Raw genomic sequence first — 23,677 nt, forward strand, 5'->3', positions numbered from 1 at the left:
GAACCTAGAGGAAAAGGACTTTAAGATCGTCTCAGCTTTCAGACTTGGAAGACTAGTAAAGAAAGAGAAGCCCAGAGACTGTTTGATAACACTGAGATCAAAGGAGGAAAGGGATAAGATTTTGGGCCTACACTACGGAAAGTCACTGGACATTTTGGATAAAAGAATTGAAATTTACAAAGATATTCCTAAACAACTGTTGGACCTTAGATCTGACTATTTGGAACTGGTCAGACTGCTTAGGGGCAACTCAATTATCTTTAGGTGGGAATTTCCCCAAGGATTATCCTTTACTTTCAGAGGGAAGAAGGTGAAAATTAGAACATTGGAAGATAGAGACAAATTCTTGACTGCATACGGAGAGGACCTCCAAAAAGGAATTGAACTACCCTTTGGGCCTGGAGCACCGGCGGTACCGGCACCCTCGGAACCTGAAGATCCAACGAATAAGATACCACCCTGGGAAGAATAACCAGACTATTTCAGGATGTCTCTGCAACTTTTGAGCTGGAATATAAACGGCTGCAACATCCCGGAAAAAAGGAGGAAAATATTTCACATATTAAAAAAAGAACAATTGGACATTATTTGCCTGCAAGAAACACATGTGACTAGGCTCCACAGAAAAGTGTTAATAAATAAAAGACTTGGCCAGGAATTTATATCTTCGGATAGAGTAAAGAAGAGAGGTGTGGTGATATATGCAAAAGAGAGCCTGTCACCCAAATTCCTATTCAAAGACGAACATGGAAGAATTTTGGCTATTGAGATACAATATCAAGGAGAGAAGCTTTTGATATTAGGAATCTATGCACCAAATGAGGGGAAATCGGAATTTTATAAGAAGTTGCACGAGACCATGCTGGATTATCTGGATTACAACAACATCATTATGATGGGAGATATGAACGGGGTCGTATCAACTAACATGGATAAGTCACAAAGCCAAAATGTTACAAAAGACGGCAGACTACCAAAGACTTTTTTTGAAATGACAGACAATATGGATTTGATTGATATCTGGAGGACAAAGAACCCCTTGGGAAGAGAAGGAACATTTTTCTCTGAAGCCCAACTGACTTGGACAAGAATCGACCAAATATGGATATCTAGAGGTCTGGCACCGAAGGCCAGAAAGGTGGAAATCTGCCCAAAGACCTGCTCCGACCACAATGTGATTAAGATGGACATGACACTATTACCAACCGGCTCCTTTAGATGGAAGATGAATGACAATCTGTTTAGAGATCAGGAGATTTCTAAGAAGGCCCAAAAAGTTTTAAAGGATTATTTTGAGATAAATATGACCACTACGGTGGAAAAAAGAATCATCTGGGACGCAAGTAAGGCCGTGATGAGGGGGTTCTTGATACAACAAAATGCTGTAAAGAAAAGGTCACAAAATGAGAGGAAAGACAAAATCTTGGAGAAAATTAAAGAATTAGAGAAGAAGTTAAGATCAAATCCGAAGTCACAGCCGATTCTGAGAGAAATTAAACTTCTTCAAGCACAATATTCTAAATTGATAAACCAGGAAATAGAGTGGAAGATTAAATTAATGAAACAAAAAACTTTTGAATCGGCGAATAAATGTGGAAAACTGCTAGCTTGGCAGTTGAAGAAGAGACAAAAGCTAAACACAGTCACAAATTTAGAGACTGAAGGAAGAAATATTCAGAACCCGGTGGATATTAGAAAGTGTTTCCAGAGATACTTTAAAAAGTTGTATACCCAAGGGCCGCAAGATGAGATTGGGATTAAACAATTTTTGGAAAAAAACGGTTTACCAAAATTGTCACAAGGAAATAGACCAATCCTGAACTGCAAAATAACACGACAAGAGATTGAACAAGCCATTCAGAACTTGAAATTGGGCAAATCTCCAGGGCCAGATGGGCTGACCTTCAAGTACTATAAGACATTAAAAGACTATTTGATACAACCACTGATGGAGGTCAGCAATGAAATTATGGAGGGGAAGAGGGTGCCAGAATCGTGGAAGGAAGCCTTCATCACATTGATACCAAAAACGGAAGCTGAAAAGACACAACTTAAGAACTATCGTCCCATCTCTCTTTTAAATGTGGATTACAAAATATTTGCAGACATTTTGGCAACTAGATTTAAAAAAGTTCTAAATGAAGTAATTCACAAGGACCAGGCGGGCTTTCTCCCAGGTAGACATTTGTTTGCCAATACAAGGAACATTATTGACATTCTAGAACTTTTGCAAACAGACATAAACACAAAAGCAGTGTTAATTTTTATTGATGCGGAGAAGGCCTTTGACAACATCTCCTGGAAATTTATGAAGGGAAATCTAAAAGAAATGGGAGTGGGACGGGGGTTTGAGAATGGGATTGATGCAATATATTCAGAACAAAAGGCTAAACTGATAGTTAACAATGTGGTTACAGAAGAGTTTAAAATCGAAAAAGGAACACAACAAGGCTGCCCTATTTCCCCATTGTTATTTATTTCGGTTCTGGAGGTGTTGCTGAATATGATCAGAGGGGACCGGTGGGTGGAAGGAATTCAGGTCAGAGCCAAACAATATAAACTCAAAGCTTTTGCAGATGACCTAGTTCTGACCCTGCAGGAGACAGAATCTAGTACGAAAAGAGTATTACAATTGATTCATGACTTTGGTCGGGTGGCGGAATTTAAATTAAACAAACAGAAAGCTAAGGTATTGGGAAAAAACTTGACGGATGCAGAGTCGGAACGGTTTCAGAGAGAGACAGAATTAAATGTGGTTAAAAAAGTAAAGTACCTAGGGGTAAACATAACAGCAAAAAATCTGAGTCTATTCAAGGATAATTATGAAAAATGTTGGTCAGAAATTAAGAGAGACTTAGATAGTTGGACAAAATTGAAACTTTCTTTGTTAGGCCAAATTGCTGCCATTAAGATGAATGTATTGCCAAAAATGTTGTTTTTGTTCCAAACACTACAGATTGTAGACAAGACAGAGTGCTTCCGGAAGTGGCAGAGAGATATCTCTAAGTTTGTCTGGCAGGGCAAAAAGCCCAGAATTAAGTTTAAGATATTAACCGATGCGAAAGAGAGAGGGGGCTTTGCCCTGCCGGACTTAAAGTTGTACTATGAGGCCGCAGCTTTCTGCTGGCTAAAAGATTGGCTACTTCTCGAGGACACTGACGTATTGGATCTGGAAGGTTTTAATAATGCTTTTGGTTGGCATGCATACTTATGGTATGTAAGGTTAAAATCAATAAGGCCTTCAAAAACCATATTGTCAGGAAAGCAGTGTTTAATGTCTGGACAAAATATAAAGACTTATTGGAAAATAAAACTCCGAGGTGGCTATCGCCTCTGGAAGCTAAGGCCCGAAAAAGACTCAATATGGAGGCCAAATGGCCGAAATATTGGGAAATTCAAGAAAAAGACGGAGACAATTGGAAATTGCAGAGTTTGGAGAAAATGAAGGATAAAGTGCGAGACTGGTTACACTACGCTCAGATTAAGGAAGTTTTTAAAAATGATAAAAAGTTAGGGTTCCAGGTGGAGAAATCGGAATTGGAAACAGAATTGTTAGAACCTAAGACTAAGGTACTTTCAAGAATGTATAACTTGCTGTTAAAATGGAACACACAAGATGAAATGGTTAAATCGGCTATGATAAAGTGGGCACAGGACATTGGGCACAATATTATGTTTGAGGACTGGGTAAGGTTGTGGACCACTGGGCTGAACTTCACTGCATGTAATGCTTTGAAGGAAAATATAATGAAAATGATATATAGATGGTACATGACCCCAGTTAAACTTGCCAAAATATACCATTTGTCTGATAACAAATGCTGGAAATGTAAAGGAAATGAAGGAACATTTTTTCACCTCTGGTGGACATGCCCTAGAGTGAAAGCCTTCTGGGAAATGATATATAATGAGTTGAAAAAGGTATTTAAGTATACTTTTCCCAAGAAACCGGAAGCCTTTCTCTTGGGTATGGTCGGCCAGATGGTGACAAAAAAGGATAGAACTTTTTTCCTGTATGCAACAACAGCAGCAAGGATACTCATTGCCAAGCATTGGAAAACTCAAGATTTACCCACACTGGAAGAATGGCAGATGCAACTGATAGACTATATGGAACTGGCTGAGATGACCGGCAGAATCCGAGACCTGGGAGAGGAGAGGGTTGAAGAAGACTGGAAGAAATTTAGGACTTATTTACAAAAATATTGTAATTTGGTTGAATGTTAAGAAGGATGCTAGATCATAAATAATTGACCACCACTAAACTAGATGGAATTAGGACAAGTAGATTGAGGAAAATATAAACCATTTGGAGAACTATTAGACTATATTTAAAAGAATGGGACCTAAGAATATAAACAAGATGACAATTTGCTGGTTAAAATTTAAGACGATGTAAGTGGGAGCGGGAGATGTGAGGGAGTCCAAAGTGGTTTTGAAAATATGTTATGATATATGCTATATTGTTGATTATTTTTGCATTTGTATTTAAAAAATCTTAATAAACATTTATATATATATATAAAAAGATTTTGGTATTTTCTGTGAATTGTGAGGACATAACTAATTTATTTTTTCTGTTCAAAAACAAGGTCTTGACTTGTGACTCAGCATATACCAGTGGCAACTTGGCGATATTGCTATAGGAAAATAGACCATATTGTACTGTACTGATTTATTTGTGAGGGTTGATTCGTATGCAGTGATGTTGAGCATTAACTGAGAGGTCTGGATAAAGCTGGAGAAAGAGCAAACACTTCCTTGTCTGCTTTGCCCAACCTCCACATCACCTCTGCTCTGACCCCTTTCCTATGGTTGGAGTTGAATGCAGCAGCTCATACAATTCCTCTGGCCTGTGCCCAGCCTTCCTCATATCAAGTGATTCATATCAAGTTAATTCCAGTCTGGTCAAGTGGGGCTAAGAGACACCACTACGCAGTCCATGTATGCTTGATTCTGGTAAGCTACTGCAATACAGTGGTACCTCAGGTTACATACACTTCAGGTTACATACGCTTCAGGCTACAGACTCCGCTAACCCAGAAATAGTAATGCAGGTTAAGAACTTTGCTTCAGGATGAGAACAGAAATCGTGCTCCAGCAGCGCGGCAGCAGCAGGAGGCCCCATTAGCTAAAGTGGTGCTACAGGTTAAGAACAATTTCAGGTTAAGAACGGACCTCCGGAACAAATTAAGTACGTAACCAGAGGTGCCAATGTAGAGAACTGAGAGGGACATTGACAACAACAACAACAACATGTAGCAGGTGTTGCTTATGAAATTATAATCTATTTCTAAAGTATTTCTTAAATATTTCAAAAAAAAAGTTCCCCATCTTGATATTTTGGTAGTATACAAATGTATTTAGATGTCATTGATTTATCTGCTGGCTGTCAGAGATTCTTTCACACAATGAGATAAGCCCTTCTCACTCTGGAATGCTGCCTGTAAGTTTTCACAGCAGCACAGAGATGAAGGAGCAGGATGCAGGAGGAGGAAATGGCTGCACCTGAGTCTCCAAGAAGTAGGAGGCGGAGCAAGCGATTAGAACAAAGGAAGACCAGCAGGAAGCGGGGGCGGGCCTGGGGTATATCTGACCTTGGGAAGGGCAGGAAGCCAGTCGAGTCAACTGACTCTGACAGTGAGGAATGAGTTGTGGGAAGCTCGGATTGCTGAAAGCCTATTATTGCTAATAAACCTTAACTAGTTAAATTGTAGGGACACGGGTGGCACTGTGGTCTCAACCACTGAGCCTAGGGCTTGCCAATTGGAAGGTTGGCAGTTCGAATCCCCACGATGGGGTGAGTTCCCATTGCTTGGTCCCAGCTCCTGCCAACTTAGCAGTTTGAAAGCACATCAAAGTGCAAGTAGATAACTAGGTACCGCTCTGGCGGGAAGGTAAACAGTGTTTCGGTCAATCCCAGAGCCATTCGCAACTGGACTTAACTGTCAGGGGTCCTTTACCTTTACCTTTTTAGTTAAACTGCCAGCGTGTCGTGTCTTGTGTAAGAGAAGTGCTAAACCTCACATCTGCTGATTTCGTGCATATGTGGTGGAAGTGTCCCACCCAAATGATATATTGTAGTAAAACACTGAAAGTGACAAAGCTGGTGACAATTTATAACAGGCCTTTGGGATCCATAAGGGTGATGGGAGATGAACACGCCTTACTCTCTAATGTACTTACAGCAAGGGGGATTGTGGTTGCAAAATGCAAGGCATAATAGAAAAATGCCAGCAATGGATTACCAAGGTATGACACATGCACAGATGTCTTTAATTACTAAAGTTGCTAAAAGAAAGAAAACATAAGTACCAAAAGTGCTGATTTTGGGAAGTATAAGCATAATTGCTTTTCTGCTTTGTAATCTAATTTATTTTTCTTCCATTGGTGTTGCTGACTTCAAGGCTGCATTTTTCTCTGTATGTTTTTCTAATCTTCAGGAATAACACATTTATTTAAAAATATATTTTCTCAAAGTTGATAGACTGCTGCAGCTTCAAACAAAATTAAAGGGGCTGGGGGAATTGACTTTCTTAACTGGACTGGAGTACCTCAAGGACCGCTGTTAGGACCTGTGCTTTTAAACTCATTCATAGACTATCTAGAGTCCAAGGGGAGCAGTGATATGGCCAAATTTGCTGATGATATTAAGTTGTTCAGGGTTGTTAAGACAAAAAAGGATTGTGAATAGCTCCAAAAGAACCTCTGTTAACTGAGTGAATGGGTCATAAAATGGCAAATGCAATAAACTGTAAACAAGGGTAAAGTGATAGGGCATGTGAAGGGTCATCTAGTCTAACCTAGTATGTTTCCGAGCACAGTTTCAAAGCATTGGTGCTGACCTTTAAAGCCCTAAATGGCCTTGGCCCAGTATACCTGAAAGAACATCTCCACCCCCATCGTTCAGGTCGGACACTGAGGTCCAGCTCCGAGGACCTCCTGGCTGTCGGAATTCCATACAACCGAGCTGCTCCTCCAGTCGAGCCTCTGGAATCTCCTCCGACAGCGATTAACGACCTAAGCCTTTGATGAGGCTCCAGGCACGTTCCCATTATGCAGAGCATACAAACAGCAGCAGAAGGACGAGAAATATGAGCTACATTGCTAAGAGTTTTATTTCTAACTACGCAGACAGAAAAGAATATACATCATCTCTCTGTGAAAGACAGATAGCCAACTGGTACAAAGAAACAAGAAACCAGTAATATCAACATCTGTCTCCCGTCTCCCGTGCAACTTCCAACAGTCTGGAATGTCTGGAATGTAAACAGAGTCTTGTGACTCCAAGCACTGCACAGTGGCATAACAGAAACCTAACACTGGCAGTTCCCTTACTGCGAGAAGTGAAGTTACAGGGAACCAGGCAGAGGGCCTTCTCAGTAGTGGCACTCGCCCTGTGGAACACACTCATATCAGATGTCAAGGAAATAAACAACTTTCTGACTTTTAGAAGACATCGGAAGGCAGCTCTGTTTAGGGAAGTTTTTAACATTTGATGTTTTATTGTGTTTTTAATATTCTGTTGGGAGATGCCCAGAGTAGTTGGGGAAACCCAGCCAGATGGGAGGGGTATAAATTGTTGTTGTTGTTATCTCTGTGCAATGCAGGAATATTTTGCCTGTTGTGGCACTTGACTATGATACTGTGATTCTGTGAATTGGAAAAATGTACAGAAAAGGGCAGACAAAATTATCAAGGGGACAGAGCATGTTCTCTATGAGGAAATATTGCAGCATTTGGGGCTTTTCAGATTAGAGAAAAGACAAGCAAGAGATGACGTGATGTTACGCTTGGCATGGAGGAAGAGGACAGAGAAAAGTTTTTCTCCCTCTTTCATAACACTGAGCTGACGGACATTCAGTGAAACTGAATGTTGGCAGAATCAAGACACACAAAAGGAGGAACTTCTTCACACAGTGTGTAATTAAACTATGGAACTCTCACCTGCAGGAGGCAGGGAATTAAATGTACCATGAGGGTAAGTTCTATCATATGTGGTGGACCTGTAAAAGGGTAAAAGAGTATTGGGAAATAATTCATAATGAATTGGGAAAAAAATGTTTAAAAGTACTTTTCAAAAAAAAACAACAACCCAGAGTCCTTTTTGTTGGGGATAATTCAGATGGAAATTCCCAGGTGTCAAAAAAGGTTATTTATGTATGCCACTACTGCAGCCCATGTTTTGTTAGCCCCAAAATGGAAAACGAGCGAGGTCCCAACTAAAGAAGAATGGCAACTTAAGCTGATGGAATATGCGCAGCTTGCGGACCTAACATATAGAATAAGAGAAGAAGAACATACGTTTAAAAAAGACTGGAAAATATTTATTGAATATATGGGGGGAATTGTGCACACTTGAAAACGCTGGCAGCATTAAGATAAATTCAACAGTGTAAACAAGTTTTGGTGGATGTAATAATGGAATACTGAATGGTTTATTTTATGTGAAATATGCAGGGATTTATGTTATGCAGAATGAACCATGGAAAGAGAAGGGAAGTCATTGATATTTTAAGGTTGTTTAAATGAATATTCTAAAATGTAAAACAAGAAACGTAATAAAAAATTATGGGGGGGAGAGAATTAAACAAATTCATGGAGGACAAGACCAGGCATCCCCAACCTTCGGCCCTCCAGATGTTTTGGACTACAATTCCCATCATCCTTGACCACTGGTCCTGTTAGCTAGGGATAATGGGAGTCGTAGGCCAAAACTGGAAGGCCAAAGTTTGGGGATGCCTGGACACGACTATCAATGTCTATGCTCTCTGCCTTCACTGTCAGAGGCTGTGTGCTCCTAAATGCCAGTGGCTGGAGTGATTGTTTCAGGCTTCCCATAGGCCACTGTGAGAACAGGATGCTGAACGAGACGCACCATTCAGCAAGCTCATATGTTCTTAACATACCTCTGTACAGAACTACATTGTTTTACAATGCTGAAGGTCACCACTGGGTGGTAGACTCGCTTCCTTCCCTTACAAAGCTTTACACCCTTTGGCATGTGATCTGATGATGCTTATTTGTTTAAATTTTGATATATGTTCCCCATGTGTACAGTGTGCTGGCTTTTGCATATTTTCAGGATGAATTTCATTTGGCTATTTCCTGCCTATATTTCTAGGCTCTCTCTAAGTCCCTTTATGCATTCCCCACAAACACTCATCGGGATTTCCAGTTTAGTGTCATCTGCAAAGTTAGTTAATACGTTGGTTACTCACACTTGCAGATGGCATTTCAGAACATTAGACACGAGTGGTAGCAATTTACCGAGGGCTTACGGTTGGAACTACCAAGAGCAACACGGCTCCACTGAGGCTCTTCACTAGTAAAATGTAAAAATGTTGCAACTGCAAGACTTGGGGAGGCTCTATAGTGCAGACCATTTGTTACTGTTGTTGTTTATTATTATTTATTAAATTTGTATACCGCCCTCTAGCTGCAGTTGTCAGGGTGGTTACAACATAAGATCACAATGTAAAAATACAAAATACATTATAGTATTAAAAACAACCCAATAACCATCACCCATCCCCAACACCTTTTAAAAGGACATTGGACATCAGCATGATTACAGTGGTACCTTGATTCTCAAACGCCTTGGTACTCAAACAACTTTGAACCCAAACCTGGAAGTAAGTGTGCGGGTTTGTGAACATTTTTCAGAAGTCGAATCTGCTCCTTTTTGAGTGTTACACTTCTGTTTTGAGTGTTATGCTGAGGTCTGTCTGTTTTTGCTATTTATTTTGAGTTTTTGTGGCTCTTTTGTGTTTTGTGTTTGTGACTGTGCGAAACCCAGTTCAGCTTCTGATTGATTGATTGATTGATTGATTGTGTGACTGCCGTACATTGTTTATTGCTTTCGTTTTATGGATCAATGGTCTCGTTCAATAGTAAAATTCATGTTAAAATGCTGTTTTAAGGGTTGTTTTTAAAAGGCTGGAACGGATTAATCCATTTTGCATTACTTTCTATGGGAAAGCGTGCCTTGGTTTTGGAACGCTTTGGTTTTGGAACGGACTTCTGAAACGGATTAAGTTTGAGAACCAAGGTACTACTGTACTTCTACTACTGTACTGTACAAATATGTTGATGGGGTGTCTTTTTCCAGTGCCACATTTCCCCTCCCCCCATTGTTACACTGAAATCCATTAACAATGAAAGGGGTCTAGATTTCCTGTACACCACAAAGCTTTATGTCTTTAAGCATGATTAGGTATACAGCTTTGTTTAGTTTCCCTCTTTCTAGTTCCTCACTGTGGACATGTAAAAAGTAAAGGTAAAGGACCCCTGGACGGTTAAGTCCAGTCAAAGGCAACTATGGGGTTGTGGCACTCATCTCGCTTCAGGCCAAGGTAGCCGGCGTTTGTCCACAGACAGCTTTCTGAGTCATGTGGCCAGCATGGCTAAACCACTTCTGGCACAACGGATCACCATGACGGAAACCGGAGCACACAGAAACACCGTTTACCTTCCCGCTGCAGAGGTACCTGTTTATCTACTTGCACTGGCGTGCTTTTGAACTTCTAGGTTGGCAGGAGCTGGAACAGAGCAACGGGAGCTCACTCCGTCACAGGGATTCAAACTGTTGATCTTCTGATCAGCAAGCCCAAGAGGCTTGGTGGTTTACACCACAGCACCACCCGGATGAACACCAAGGTTGAGGACCTGATCAGACAGAGCTGTGCAGATCCTTTAGCACTTCAGATGGGCCTTCCAGGGCTGGGGCTGAGGTTTCAGTGCTTTCAGATGGAAATGGCAAAGCCACCTCAAAGTTGGCCTGATTTTCACTGATGTGAAGCCCCCTATAGAAGAAAACAGGATGCTGTCCTATCCTGACCCAGACCATGTAACCCACTTGCTTAGATTGAGTATGGTAGTCATTCTCTCCTTTTCTTGCTAAGAGGCCAATACCTGGAATCCTTTCGTTTATATTCTTTCGTGTTGTGGTGTTGGTTTTAAATAATGATCCTAGATGGAAAATGACTCGGCAGCTAGAAGTTTGTTTCTGAATCATCCTCTTTAAAATGTCTTTGATCACTACCTGGGTCTATTTGGATTTTGCTTAATTTGATATTTCCTTTGCTCAGGAAATATGAAGAGTGATTGAGGATTGGCACTCCTCAAGTTAGAAAGTGGAAAAAAGAATTGGGTGCACTGCAAATAAATTAACATGTTTATTGCTCTGTAGAAAGGCAAACTAAAAAAATTGTCTATTTCCTGGCATGCGGATACACACAATAAAGGGGCAAAAGTGAGGCATGCAGGGTTTTTTGTTTGTTTGTTTTTTGGTTATTTGGGCATTTTACATGAGCGGGACATTTTCTGTGGCATGGAGTGTTGATCCTGAATTAACTCTTAGCTGTAACAGGGTTATGTCAGGAATATGGCTTCATGTGGTATCAATTTGCAGAGGCTGCAATGAAAGAATGAAAGGAGATTCAATTGAATTTTTATGATCAGGGTCTGGTCATCTATAAAGCTTCCAACTGTTTCAAATTCCAGCATTGTAAACTTGTAGCCTTTGCAACAGAAGACGGTCAGGAGCAGATGCACCCCTGTAAATCAGGGCTAAAAGGGGCCTTCATGTTTGCCATCTCCCTGAGCTTGAATTATACTTGTGCTTCCCCTCAAGCCAATGTATCTGCACTGCAATAACTTTAGTCCTGGTCCGTGTGAGATGGTGAAGTCACATTACTTACGGCTACCATACCAGCTTCATGTCTTTGGACTCAAAATATCCATTCCAGATTTTTGCCACACTCTTTCATATCATCTGAAAAATGGGGAAAGCACTCTCTAGGTCAGGCATGGCCAAACTTGGCCCTCCAGCAGTTTGGGACTACAACTCCCATCATCCCTAGCTAACAGGACCAGTGGTCAGGGATGATGGGAAATGTAGTCCCAAAACATCTGGACAGCCAAGTTTGGCCATGCCTGCTCTAGGTCTTACAGTTGCCATGCAGGTTTCTCATGGTGCAATAGCTACTTTCCGCAGCAACCAGAGGACAAGATGTTCGGCATTGTGGAGATGCAGGATGACAGAGAAGGTAGATGTACCATGAAATAATAATAATAATAATAATAATAATAATAATAATAATAATAATAATAATTTATTATTTGTATCCCGCCCATCTGGCTGGGTCATTGGCCTGTGGTAGCACTGAGCTGGGCTTCTTCACCAGTGATACCAGGATTGTGAAATGCTCTCCTTGCTGGAATACAATAAGCCCCGATGGCATCTGTATTCTGCTGGCTCCTGAAAACACACCTGTTTAGACAGGAATTCTCCTGATCTCCTGACTTGAACCAGCTGTTTTAATTGCTATGCTCCTTTAATTGACTTGTTTATGGCACATTTTGATTATGGGTGTTTATTTTAATGTTTTGTTAAATTGTTTTATTGTTTATTTTAATTATGTGTGGCTATATTTTTATAATTGGTATTATACCTGTAAATAATAATGATAATAATGATGATGATGATGACTGCAAATGAAGCACTCCCCTTCATATAATCATTTTTAGTTTGAAAGAATGAATTTTGTCTCTCCTTTTGTGGCATTGAATATATATGAGAAAATTCCCTGGATGCCAAGAGTTTGGGGCTAGTACTCTTTAGTGAGAGAACACCCACAGAGATTTAAAGTCACAAAACAGGCAGCAAAGTAATGTGTGGAAATATAGGATGTTAGACCTTTAGAATAGGTCTTTTCAAGTGAGTTCCAAAATGTCTCCTTAAAAAGTTTCTTTCCAAAGTTTCCCTCTTCCCCCAGCTTAGGAAAAGACCTCACGTTTGGTAAGTTTAAAATTATTTTACTTATTTAAGGGAATGGCAGAATAAGTTATTAGACTATGCAGAATTGGCTCAGTTGGCAGATTAAGGGGAAATGCAAAACAATCATTCACGCAAAAATGGGATATGTTCAAGAAATACCTACAAAAATATAACAATGACATAACATCTATGGCAGCGTTTGAATGACCCTTGTGTAAATTAAATACTACTAAGCAAGGGGAAGTGAGAGCTGGACCATAAAGAAGGCTGATCGCCGAAGAATTGATGCTTTTGAATTATGGTGCTGGAGGAGACTCTTGAGAGTCCCATGGACTGCAAGAAGATCAAACCTCTCCATTCTGAAGGAAATCAGCCCTGAGTGCTCACTGGAAGGACAGATTGTGAAGCTGAGGCTCCAGTACTTTGGCCACCTCATGAGAAGAGAAGACTCCCTGGAGAAGACCCTGATGTTGGGAAAGATGGAGGGCACAAGGAGAAGGGGGCGACAGAGGACGAGATGGTTGGATAGTGTTTTCGAGGTTACCAGCATGAGTCTGACCAAGCTGCGGGGGGCAGTGGAGGACAGGAGTGCCTGGCGTTCTCTGGTCCATGGGGTCACGAAGAGTCAGACACGACTAAACGACTAAACAACAACAACAACAACAAAGCAAGGGGAAATGGTACAATATGTTATAAGAAAGTACTAGAAACTATAGTAAGAGTAAGGTAAGAAGTATAAGTACATTCAATGTCATAAATGTAACTTACATCAGGAAATGACGGGAAGTCTGTTTTCATATTCTGTAGTTTATTGGATTTTTTACTTTGGTTTATTTTTGTTTAGATATAAATTATAAGAAAAGTGCATATACAAATGCAAGTTTAAATCAATATTTAATGGTATAATTATTTAAGGCTTTACATGTACCTAAGATTGTGTATGGATGTAAATTAATAATAATAATTGTTTTAATGTGTTTCAGAAAAGCTGCACAGGCAGTAAAACTTAGCTTACTTACAAAGTGACAAAAGTTCCTAGGTTATTGGTATAGGAACTTAAGAGTGGCTTGTGAAAGCCATAAGGCTGAGCTGGAGCAACCAGGTTGAACCTCTTCACACACTGAGCTTCTCAAGTAGATTGGGCACATCAGTAGGCTTGATTCATACATTAATTAAACTTTAGCATGTTGGTTATATGAGGCTGGTTATCCTACAGAATAGAGGAAGCCTAGCTATTATATTTAAAATTAGGTCCACCCGACTTCATAAGAATTGGGCAGGTCCTGATTTGAGTCCCATCATTTTTTCATTTAGGGACGCGGGTGGCGCTGTGGGTTAAACCACAGAGCCTAGGACTTGCCGATTAGAAGGTTGGCAGTTCGAATCCCCATGACGGGATGAGCTCCTGTTGCTTGGTCCCTGCTCCTGCCAATCTAGCAGTTCGAAAGCACGTCAAAGTGCAAGTAGATAAATAGGTACCACTCCGGCGGGAAGGTAAACGGCGTTTCCGTGCGCTGCTCTGGTTCGCCAGAAGCAGCTTAGTCATGCTGGCCACATGACCCGGAGGCTGTATGCCGGCTCCCTCAGCCAATAAAGCGAGATGAGCGCCGCAACCCCAGAGTCGTTCGCGACTGGACCTAATGTTGAGGGGTCCCTTTACCTATACCTTTTATTCTTTCATTTAGTTGTGCCCTTACTCTTATGTGGAGTGGCCAACTGGGGAGAGAGAGAGAGAGAGAGAGAGAGAGAGAGAGAGAGAGAGTACACACACACACACACACAACATTTCAGTGTAATAGTCTGAACCATTAAAAAAGGGGGTGGGGGACAAAATAAGCATAAAATGTAAACCAAAGTTGTATTCTGAGTATTTGTACTGACAGATGCTTTTAGCTGATAGGACACCAAATGTATATTCTGTTTTCCTAAAGGGAAATAAGTGGAAGTCCACCAAATAAACTTTCTCTTGGCATGTTTTATTTTTCAAATGGCAGAAAAAAGAAAGATATTTCTGAGTGCTGGCTCCGTGTGCTGTTTTTTTTCTTCCTTCCCTGTCCTAAAACACCAGAAATACGATCATGGCAGATAAGCTCGGCTAAAAAAATAAAATACCCAAAAAGAAATCAAATAAATAAATAAAAGGGGAGAGAGAGAGAAATAAGAGAAAGAGAGAGTGGGGGGTGGGGGAGAAAGGTTATTTCAAGTATCAGAGAGGGGGCTAATTGTCAAGGTTATATCTCCACAGATGATTGATGTGAGGCTGGGTTTTTCTGTCAGCCTGTCACAAGGCAGGAATGTTTAATGTTCTCATTATTGGTTACGCTGTTGTGTATATTTCTCTGTCAGCACTGTGGACCCATCTGAACTGCCAAGGCACTTCAAAGCCCTGCAGGTCATTTATCATCCTCCTGACGCTGCAAATGTTCAGCCTCAGCTGAGTGCCAGAGATTTGTTATGACTTGAGAGCCGGCTGACAGGCAGGCCTGCCGCACTAAAAGGATTCCTCTTTGTCACACTGCGAAAACATCAATGTTCCTATAATGGCCTACAACTGTCAAAGGGGACTGCCACCTGACAATTGTGTGGTCTCACTAATTTGCAGCCCGGCTACTTGTTTCCGTGAATTTTTCAGCTCGGTTTTGGTGTCACATACAAACAGTTCGCCATCTGTTGTCCTGCGCTAGGAGACCAGGGGGAGTGGAAGCAGGGAGAGGGGGGATCATCACAGCGTGGGACAGGGAGTGGGTGCTAGTGGGTGGTAGACTCAGAACAACAGGTCAACGGAAAGCCTAGAAATGGCTATGCACACACCAGACCCCATATTTGCTGCCCTGCTGCATTTAGGGTGTGTTCACCTTTTAAAAGTTGCAGTGAAAATGGAGACGGTGGAGGGAAAGAAAAGAACTTGCAAACAGCCAGAGAGAGGGAGAGAGGGAGAGAGAGGGAGAGAGAGAAATATCAGGGCTTTTGTTTCCTTTCCCAGGCCATGACATGATTAATCGTTTTCTTCTGATCTAATTTTGGAACATGAAAAACAGCACATTTGTCTTGAAGAAAAATGATGTGCCGTACTCCGCAGATGGAAATTTCGAGCAATGAAAAAGATTAAAGTGAAATTCCACTCCTTAGACCTAATCATGAGTTGTAGATTATTCTGTCGTTCTAACCAGATGGTAGGCTTGATTTTGCGGCCCCCTTCTTATATTAATGAATTCTAGACTGTTATATTTGACTTAGGTAAGTGAAATGTCTATCAACCCTAATGGACTGCCAGCCAGCATAACACATGTTGTACCACTGAGGGTCCTTGCTCAATTTTTCATGTTTTATACTAATGTAGAACATTTTTGTTTCCTACTGTTTTCCATCATTGTCACTGTTTGCTAAATATTTTCACATTGTGGGGAGAGGAGAGTTTAAAAAGAAAAAGGGAGAAAAAAAAGTTGTGTCCAGAGCTTAATTTCCTCACATTGGTTGTGGCTATAATTCTACAAGTAAAACAGTCACCCGGAGCCATGCATACAAGAACTCAATAGTAACTTGATTAAGTTCCCAGTCAACAAGACTGCACTGGGCTGTACGTTAACAAACCTAATTATAGGCAACATGGTGATAAATTGTGTAAGATGCGTGGAGCACATCTCTGAGGTCATGTCTTGAAAAACAAGTTTTGCTCCCTGAGGGGACAGGATTGTAGGGTGCTATTGCCAATGAAAAGCTCATTGGGGTTTCCTCTTAGGTCGTCTTTCTGGTATTGACAAACGCTCCCCTTCTGGACGTGTCTGAAAAGATCAATGGAAGAATTAAAATTACGAAAGAGCAGAAATGTGAATGATGAGAGAGAAAACTGGGTTTTCTTTAACCTTGTGAATCCCACGCTACTATGGTCCTGCCGTTTCTGTTCGTTGTCGTTTGAAAGTATAATCTGCTTTACCTAATCATCCTCATCCTCATTTTATTATTTATACCCTGCTCATTTGGCTGAGTTTCCCCAGCCACTCTGGGCAGCCCCAACAGAGGACTAAAAACAGAATAAAACTTCAAACATTAAAAACTTCCCTAAACAGGGCTGCCTTGCCCATAACTGGCTCTCAAAATTGAGAGATAAACATTGCGTTGTTTTTTTTAAATACCAGTTATTTCTTTTATTTTCTGAGCCACCCAGAGAACTTTGTTTCATTTACAGTGGTACCTCGGGTTACATACGCTTCAGGTTACATACGCTTCAGGTTACAGACTCTGCTAACCCAGAAATAGTGCTTCAGGTTAAGAACTTTGCTTCAGGATAAGAAAAGAAACTGGGCTCCAGTGGCGGCGCGGCAGCAGCAGGAGGCCCCATTAGCTAAAGTGGTGCTTCAGGTTAAGAACAGTTTCAGGTTAAGAATGGACCTCCGGAACGAATTAAGTACTTAACCTGAGGTACCACTGTATAAAGGATTATAAACTGCTTAATAATAATAATAATAAAGAAGTATGTATAAGACAATATAAAATGATGAACAATAATGTGTGGATGAAACCAGCAATATGTAGAAGTGAATACTAAATTATCTGTCTGTCTGGGTTTAGCAAGCATCAGAAACAATGAGCACAGGCAGGTGAGGCACGAGGGGAGGATATAAGCACCTCAGCTTCTCCTCAGCTCTTGCTGTGATAACAGCAAGACCAGCTCCATTGAGAGGTCTCTTGACCAGCTTCAGTTTCACTATCATGTGGGATCATGGCTAAAGGGGCAGCAGGAGGGTCTTTGGCCATGTCACAGCAGTAGGAAAGTGTTTTGGACTAAATATAAGGAATAGCAGTTGGGTGAAAGGCTGCATTATATGACAAGCTAACGAAGGGGATGGTTTGAATGAGAATTGTGAGTCCTTTGTTGGGGGAAGACAAGAGAGAGAGAGAAATTAAGGGCATGGACTGCCCATAGGACATCCAGAGCTTATTAAAAGGACAATATAATCATGAACATCTAGTCACATTTTAAAAATGATTACATTTTGAGTGGGAAATTGGTGCTCATTGGAGCCCCATGTACAACTTTTCAAATTTCAGAGTGAGTATGACAGACAAACTCACCACCCCTTTCTATTACATTTCTACTATTTTATTTATTTATAAGGTCTCAGGGCAGGTTACAACAAGTGAACATGCCATTATTAAAAGTACTAAACAACGCAGGCTTTAAAATTTTGCTTTTGCTTTTTTCACCCTTAACAGAGAGTTGCTTTTTGAGGGTGATGGTGATGATATTTATTTATATGCCACCCATCTGACTGGACTGCCCCAGCCACTCTGGGCGACTTCCAACTAATTCAAACATCAAATGTTGAGGCCACTGGAACACCTTCCTGCAGCATCTATATTGACAAATGCATGTGGAAGGAACTAAGTGGAGTAGGTCCAAAAAGACAATTCACAGAGCATATGGGCAAACTTTTTCCATACAAATGTTTATGTTCATTATAGGCAGAGCTCGTAAGCAGTCCATAAAATTATGATTAGAAAGCAACTCTGGGGCTCTGTCTGTCCTCCCCCCCCCCCCAATCAATTTTTCTTGCCAAGTGGTTGGCCATTTTTCAAACTGGCAAAAACCAAATAGGATGCTAGAACCATGCTTGAGACAGAATTGATCAGAGATGACCAGCAGTATGAGAAAGTGTATAATCCCTATGGGGGGTCCCTGCTTCACTATCTTGTGTGTAGCCCCCTCCCCTGCATGTGAAAGTAGGGTTTCTCCTCCCCACCCCCAAAAAGCAAATTTTGCACTTTTCATCCAACTTACATTTTATACCTCTGATTTCATTACGCTTTCACTACATGCGTTCAATATCTAGTTTCTTTTGTTCAGTAGATGGCCAGATACATTTGCTTTTGATGGGAGAACAAACCTTTGTGTAACTGAAGAGTTGGCCAAGTATAGGTGATTTGCTATCATAACAGCTAATGGTCAGAGATGTCACTTGGAAGCAGTATTGCCAGTATATGTCATTAAATCACAAATAAAAAATCTGCCTTTATGGAACTGAAAACTGCTCATTATTTCACCATGAAAACTAATGGAGCATATAAGACAGGGAGGATCTTCCAGGATGGTGAGTGACCAGGAACGAGAACTTGGGGTTGTAGTGGATAGCTAAAGAAGTTGACCCAGTATGCAGTAGTTGTGAAAAAAACAGATTCCATGCTAGCGATTGCTAGGGAAGGAATTAAAAATTAAACTGTCAATATAATAATGATGTTATACAGGTCTATGGTTCAACCACCTTTGCAATACTGCTGTGGTCTAAACCACTGGGCCTCTTGGGCTTGCCAATTGGAAGGTTGGCGGTTCGAATCCCCGCGATGGGGTGAGCTCTCGTTGCTCTGTCCCAGCACCTGCCAACCTAGAAGTTTGAAAGCAGGCCAGTGCAAGTAGGTAAATAGGTACTGCTGCAGTGGGAAGGTAAATGGTGTTTCCATGCGCTCTGGTTTCTGTCACAGTGTCCCATTGCACCAGAATTGGTTTAGTCATGCTGGCCACATGACCCAGAAAGCTGTCTGTGGACAAACGCTGGCTCCCTCGGCCTGAAAGCAAGATGAGCACTGCAACCCCAGTCACCTTTGACTGGACTTAACCATCCAGGGATCCTTTACGTTTTTTATATATAGTTCTCATCAGTTCTACTCAAAAAGGATATTTTAGAGCTGAAAAAGGCTCAGGTGGTGGTGGGGGGACAGCCAACAGGATTGCACTGCTCCTCTATGCAACATTTGTGACATTTTAGTTTAGACAAAAGTCACATAACAGGCAACATGAGAGAAGTGTATAAATTTATGTGTTGCATGGAGGAAGTGGGTGGAGAAACATAACACTCAAATTCATAGACATCCAACAAAGCTGAACGTCTGACGAATCAAGACAGACAAAGGAAAGTACTTCTTCACACTGTCCAGTTGAACTATGGAATTTGCTCCTCAAAGAGGTGGTGCTGGCCACTAAAAGAAGATGAGGCAAATTCATGGAGGGTAAGGCTGTCAGTGTCTATCAACCCTGATGGCTATGTTTTACGTCCCTTGCTGGAGGAATTAATGCTTCAGAGTATCAGTCGTTGGAAACTGCAGGAGAGGAGAGTGCTCAGATCCTGCTGGTGGGTTTCCCATGGCCACCCAGTTGGCCATTGTGAGAACAGGATGTCGGACTAGATGGGCCACTAATCAGATCCAGGTGGCTCTTCTTATGTTGGGATAGCTCAGTTGGTAGAGCATAAGACTCTTAATCTAAGGGTATTGTTTATGTGTGTGTTTTTTTATGTTATGTTTTGTTGATGATCCCCTGATTCTTCCAAAACATCAGAAGATCATCAACAAAACATAAACAATACAGTTTGTTTTGCCCCTCCTCCTTGACAAACACACATGGATCAGCTTTGCCCTGGTGAAAACCTAGAGAAAGCAATGTCTCAGTGAGTTTTGTGTTCCAACACCTGGCACTCTGCTTGAGACCATATAAGGATTTCCGAAGTTTACAGACCATTCCCTTCTGTATCTGCATCCTGTCAGGTGGAAGCATATACAGCTCCTCCCCCAAAACCCCATACAAAAAAGCTGTATTAATGTCATGATGGGAAACATGCAGTTTCTCCTCTGCAGCAATCTTGAGCATCAGCCGAATGCTCTCATACTTGACGGTGGGTGGGTAGGTCTCGTGGTAATCCTGTCCTGGTACCTGTGAAAAACCTCTGGCCACCAATCTGGCTTTGTGTCTGACAACTTTGCCATTCTGGTCTGTCTTGGCCTTGAAGACCCATTTGCTGCCAACCAGTCTCATTCCTGGGACTACCGATACCAGTTCCCAAGTTTGGTTCCTGTTTAAGGAATCAACTTCAGCCTTTATGGCATTAAGCCAAGGCTCAGCATCTTTAGAGGTTAACTCCTGAACCTCTTTGAAGCTTGAAGGTTCCCACACCTTCTCTGAGCTACTAAGAACAGCAGTTGCCGTCTTAGCAAACTCATCAGCAAATCTCTTTGGAGGTCTGCCTTTGGTCGCCCTTTCAGATCTGCGTACTAGACGCAAGTCTTCTGGACTCATCTCCTCCTTCTTAGGAGAAAAGTGACCAATGGTGAACAGTGGTTCTTCCAGTTCATTGTCAGATGCATCAGATGGTCTGAAAGAGGCCTTTGCGTTCTTATAGTCTGCTGTGTCATCACTGTCGCTGACACCAGCAGCAGCGCCACCCACTGAACTGGAATCCGAACTCTGATCATCATCATCATCATCATCAGCTTCCTCTTCTGCCTCAACACCATCTGCTTTTTTCACATCACCTTCATCCTCCTCTGGGTAACTCTGGAAAATTCCCACATTTTCCCCCCACTTAGGATTGTACTCAACACTCTTTGTGAACTTAATGGACTTAATGGAGTCAGTCATCCATACCCTGTATGAACCTTTTTCGTACCCCATGAACAAACCATGTGCCCCACGCTTCCCAAGCTTGTTGCTCTGTGGGGTGTGTACCCACATGTCAGAACCAAAGATTCTCATGTGTTTGACGTAAGGTTTCTTACCAAACATCTTCTCATAGGGAGTACAACCAATAGGTGATGACAGTCTGCGATGACAAGTGTAAACAAACGTGGACAGAGCCTCCCCACAATACTTCTCAGGGAGACTGGCATCATGCAACAAGGTTTTCAGGCCTTGAAGCAAAGTCTGATTTGCTCGCTCTGCAAGTCCATTCATCCATGGCGATCTAGGCGTTGACAAGTCATGCTGGATTCCCTTCTCAGTCAGGAAAGCTTCAAACTATTGAGAAGTGAATTCCCCGCCCCGATCAGTAAAGAGACAGCCGATACGTTTACTGTGAACATTCTCCAACCAAGCACAGAATGCCTTGAACCTAGGAAACGCTTGTGATTTCTGCTCAAGCATAAACACATGAATGTACCTGGAAAAAGAATCAATTAGAACCATGAAGTACCTTGCTCCACCCAAAGAGGGCGCAAGTGGACCAACCAGGTCTGCGTGGACTAGCTGGTAGGGTTTGGAAGCCTGCCTGCTAGACTTCTTGCCTTTTGGAGCAACCTTCACCTTGTTCTCTGCACAAGATACACATTTCATGTGAAACTTACAGGGTTTGATGTTCAAACCTTCAACCAAACCAGGCATCTTGGCCAGCGCCTGCCAAGACATGTGACAAAATCTTTGATGTGCTTCATGAATGCATCCTGCATGAAGAACTTTGTTAGTTTGTGCAACACAACAAGAATCAACATTAGACACAACTGCACCATTGTCATCATAAGTTATACAGAACAAACCATCTATAAACTTTGCATGCAAAATGTCCTCTTTGCCTTTCCTGATGACACAGACGCTCCTCTTGAAGGAAATCTCAAAGCCATGCCCACTCAGCTGTGGGACACTGAGCAAATTGTCTGCAGCACCTGGAACATAAAGTACATCTTTGATGGTTGTATGCAGACTTGCCAGTTTCACAGTCCCAACTCCTGCGATCCACAACGTCTTTCCATCAGCCTGGTGGATCTCTCTGTCTTGAGGTGTGAAGGAGATAAACAGATGCTTATCTTTTGCCAGATGGTGGGTGCATCCAGAATCCACAATAAATCTGGCCTTGGCCTTTGGAGCAGCTTTTACAGCAAGCAAAACCTTGTTTTCCACAGGCTTGGGCTTCTGCTGCTTGCCCCCCTGCTCCTGGCCATCAAACTTGCCTTCGGCTTTTGGAGAAGCAGTGCCAGCAAACAAAGCCTTGTTTTTCCCTGGCTTGGGCTTTACACCCCCCTTCTGCTTCGGGCCACCTGCAGGCATCTGTCTCTGTTTACCTCTGGCCTTCCGGTATCTGTGAGGATGACCTTGGCTCCCATGAGAAACAGAGCTCTCAGCTGCCGACTCCTTGGCTCCCCCTGGAGGCTGGAATGCTGCCTGGGATGACATCACTCCCCCTGCAGCTTGCAACCGGTGCCCTCGGCATCCCTGCATACACTCTCATTCTGGGAAACAGCCAGGACCTCCGATGCAGTCAAACTCTGGGCTGGGATGACTGGCAGATGGGCTATCTTCAAAGCATTCCACATCTGACGTGCAGTCGTGTTGCCAGCTAGCGTAGCAATTTCCTCCAGAGAGACGGACAAGATTATTACGTCTATGGCCCTTGAATCTTGGGCCCTCCATCTATCTGCCAGATACTGTCTGGGATACTGCACGGTTTGAGCCCCATGTTGGGCAAATGTTTCCTGAGTTGCAGGAGGCAAGAAGAAGAAGAGGAGGAGGAGGAGGAGGAGGAGGAGGAGTTTGGACTTCATATCCAGCCTTTCACTCCCCTTAAGGAGTCTCAAAGCCGCTAACAATCTCCTTTCCCTTCCTCCCCCACAACAAATACTCTGTGAGGTGAGTGAGTCTGAGAGACTTCAGAGAAGTGTGACTAGCCCAAGGTCACCCAGCAGCTGCATGTGGAGGAGCAGGGAAGCAAACCCGGTTCACCAGATTACGAGTCTACCGCTCTTAACCACTACACCACACTGGCCCTTGTGGTCCTTCCAACTCTGCAGTCCTATGATCCTATGTTCTTACAGTGCAACACATGTGCAAAGTCTTGCACACCTTCATAGGTTTTCTGCCTCTCAAGTATATTGCTGAAATGAATGCTAGCGGGAATCCCCCCCCCCCAAGTTTGAAGTTGCAATATTTGCTGAATGTCAACAGGAGATGCAATTGCATGACGGCTCTCGGAGCAGGCTGGTGTTTCATCCTCTTCTTTCCTAGGCACATCTTTCAAACCATTTGCATCTTACTATATGTATGCAGAGCTGCTCTTCGTTTAGTCGATCACAACCTCTGCAGGGAAGATAGCGCTCTCCCCCTCTTTTTTTGTCTAAACTGTTCTGATCCAAAAATAGCTT

At 42.1% G+C, this 23,677-nt stretch overlaps 1 protein-coding gene across 1 annotated transcript; it reads right to left on the reverse strand.

Moving 5' to 3' along the window:
* Positions 1 to 20,069: 20,069 nt before the first annotated feature.
* LOC307217405 (uncharacterized protein) lies at positions 20,070 to 22,950 on the reverse strand (the record flags this gene model as incomplete). Its single annotated transcript, XM_079978559.1, has 2 exons — positions 21,843 to 22,950; positions 20,070 to 21,143 (listed from the first exon to the last, which is right to left on the reverse strand). Exons 1-2 carry the CDS (start codon positions 22,755 to 22,757, stop codon positions 20,070 to 20,072), a joined length of 1,989 nt encoding a protein of 662 aa, XP_079834685.1. The 5' UTR covers positions 22,758 to 22,950.
* Positions 22,951 to 23,677: the final 727 nt, after the last annotated feature.

This window comes from Podarcis cretensis, assembly GCF_951804945.1.
Source record: "Podarcis cretensis genome assembly, chromosome: 5".
NCBI lineage: Eukaryota > Metazoa > Chordata > Lepidosauria > Squamata > Lacertidae > Podarcis > Podarcis cretensis.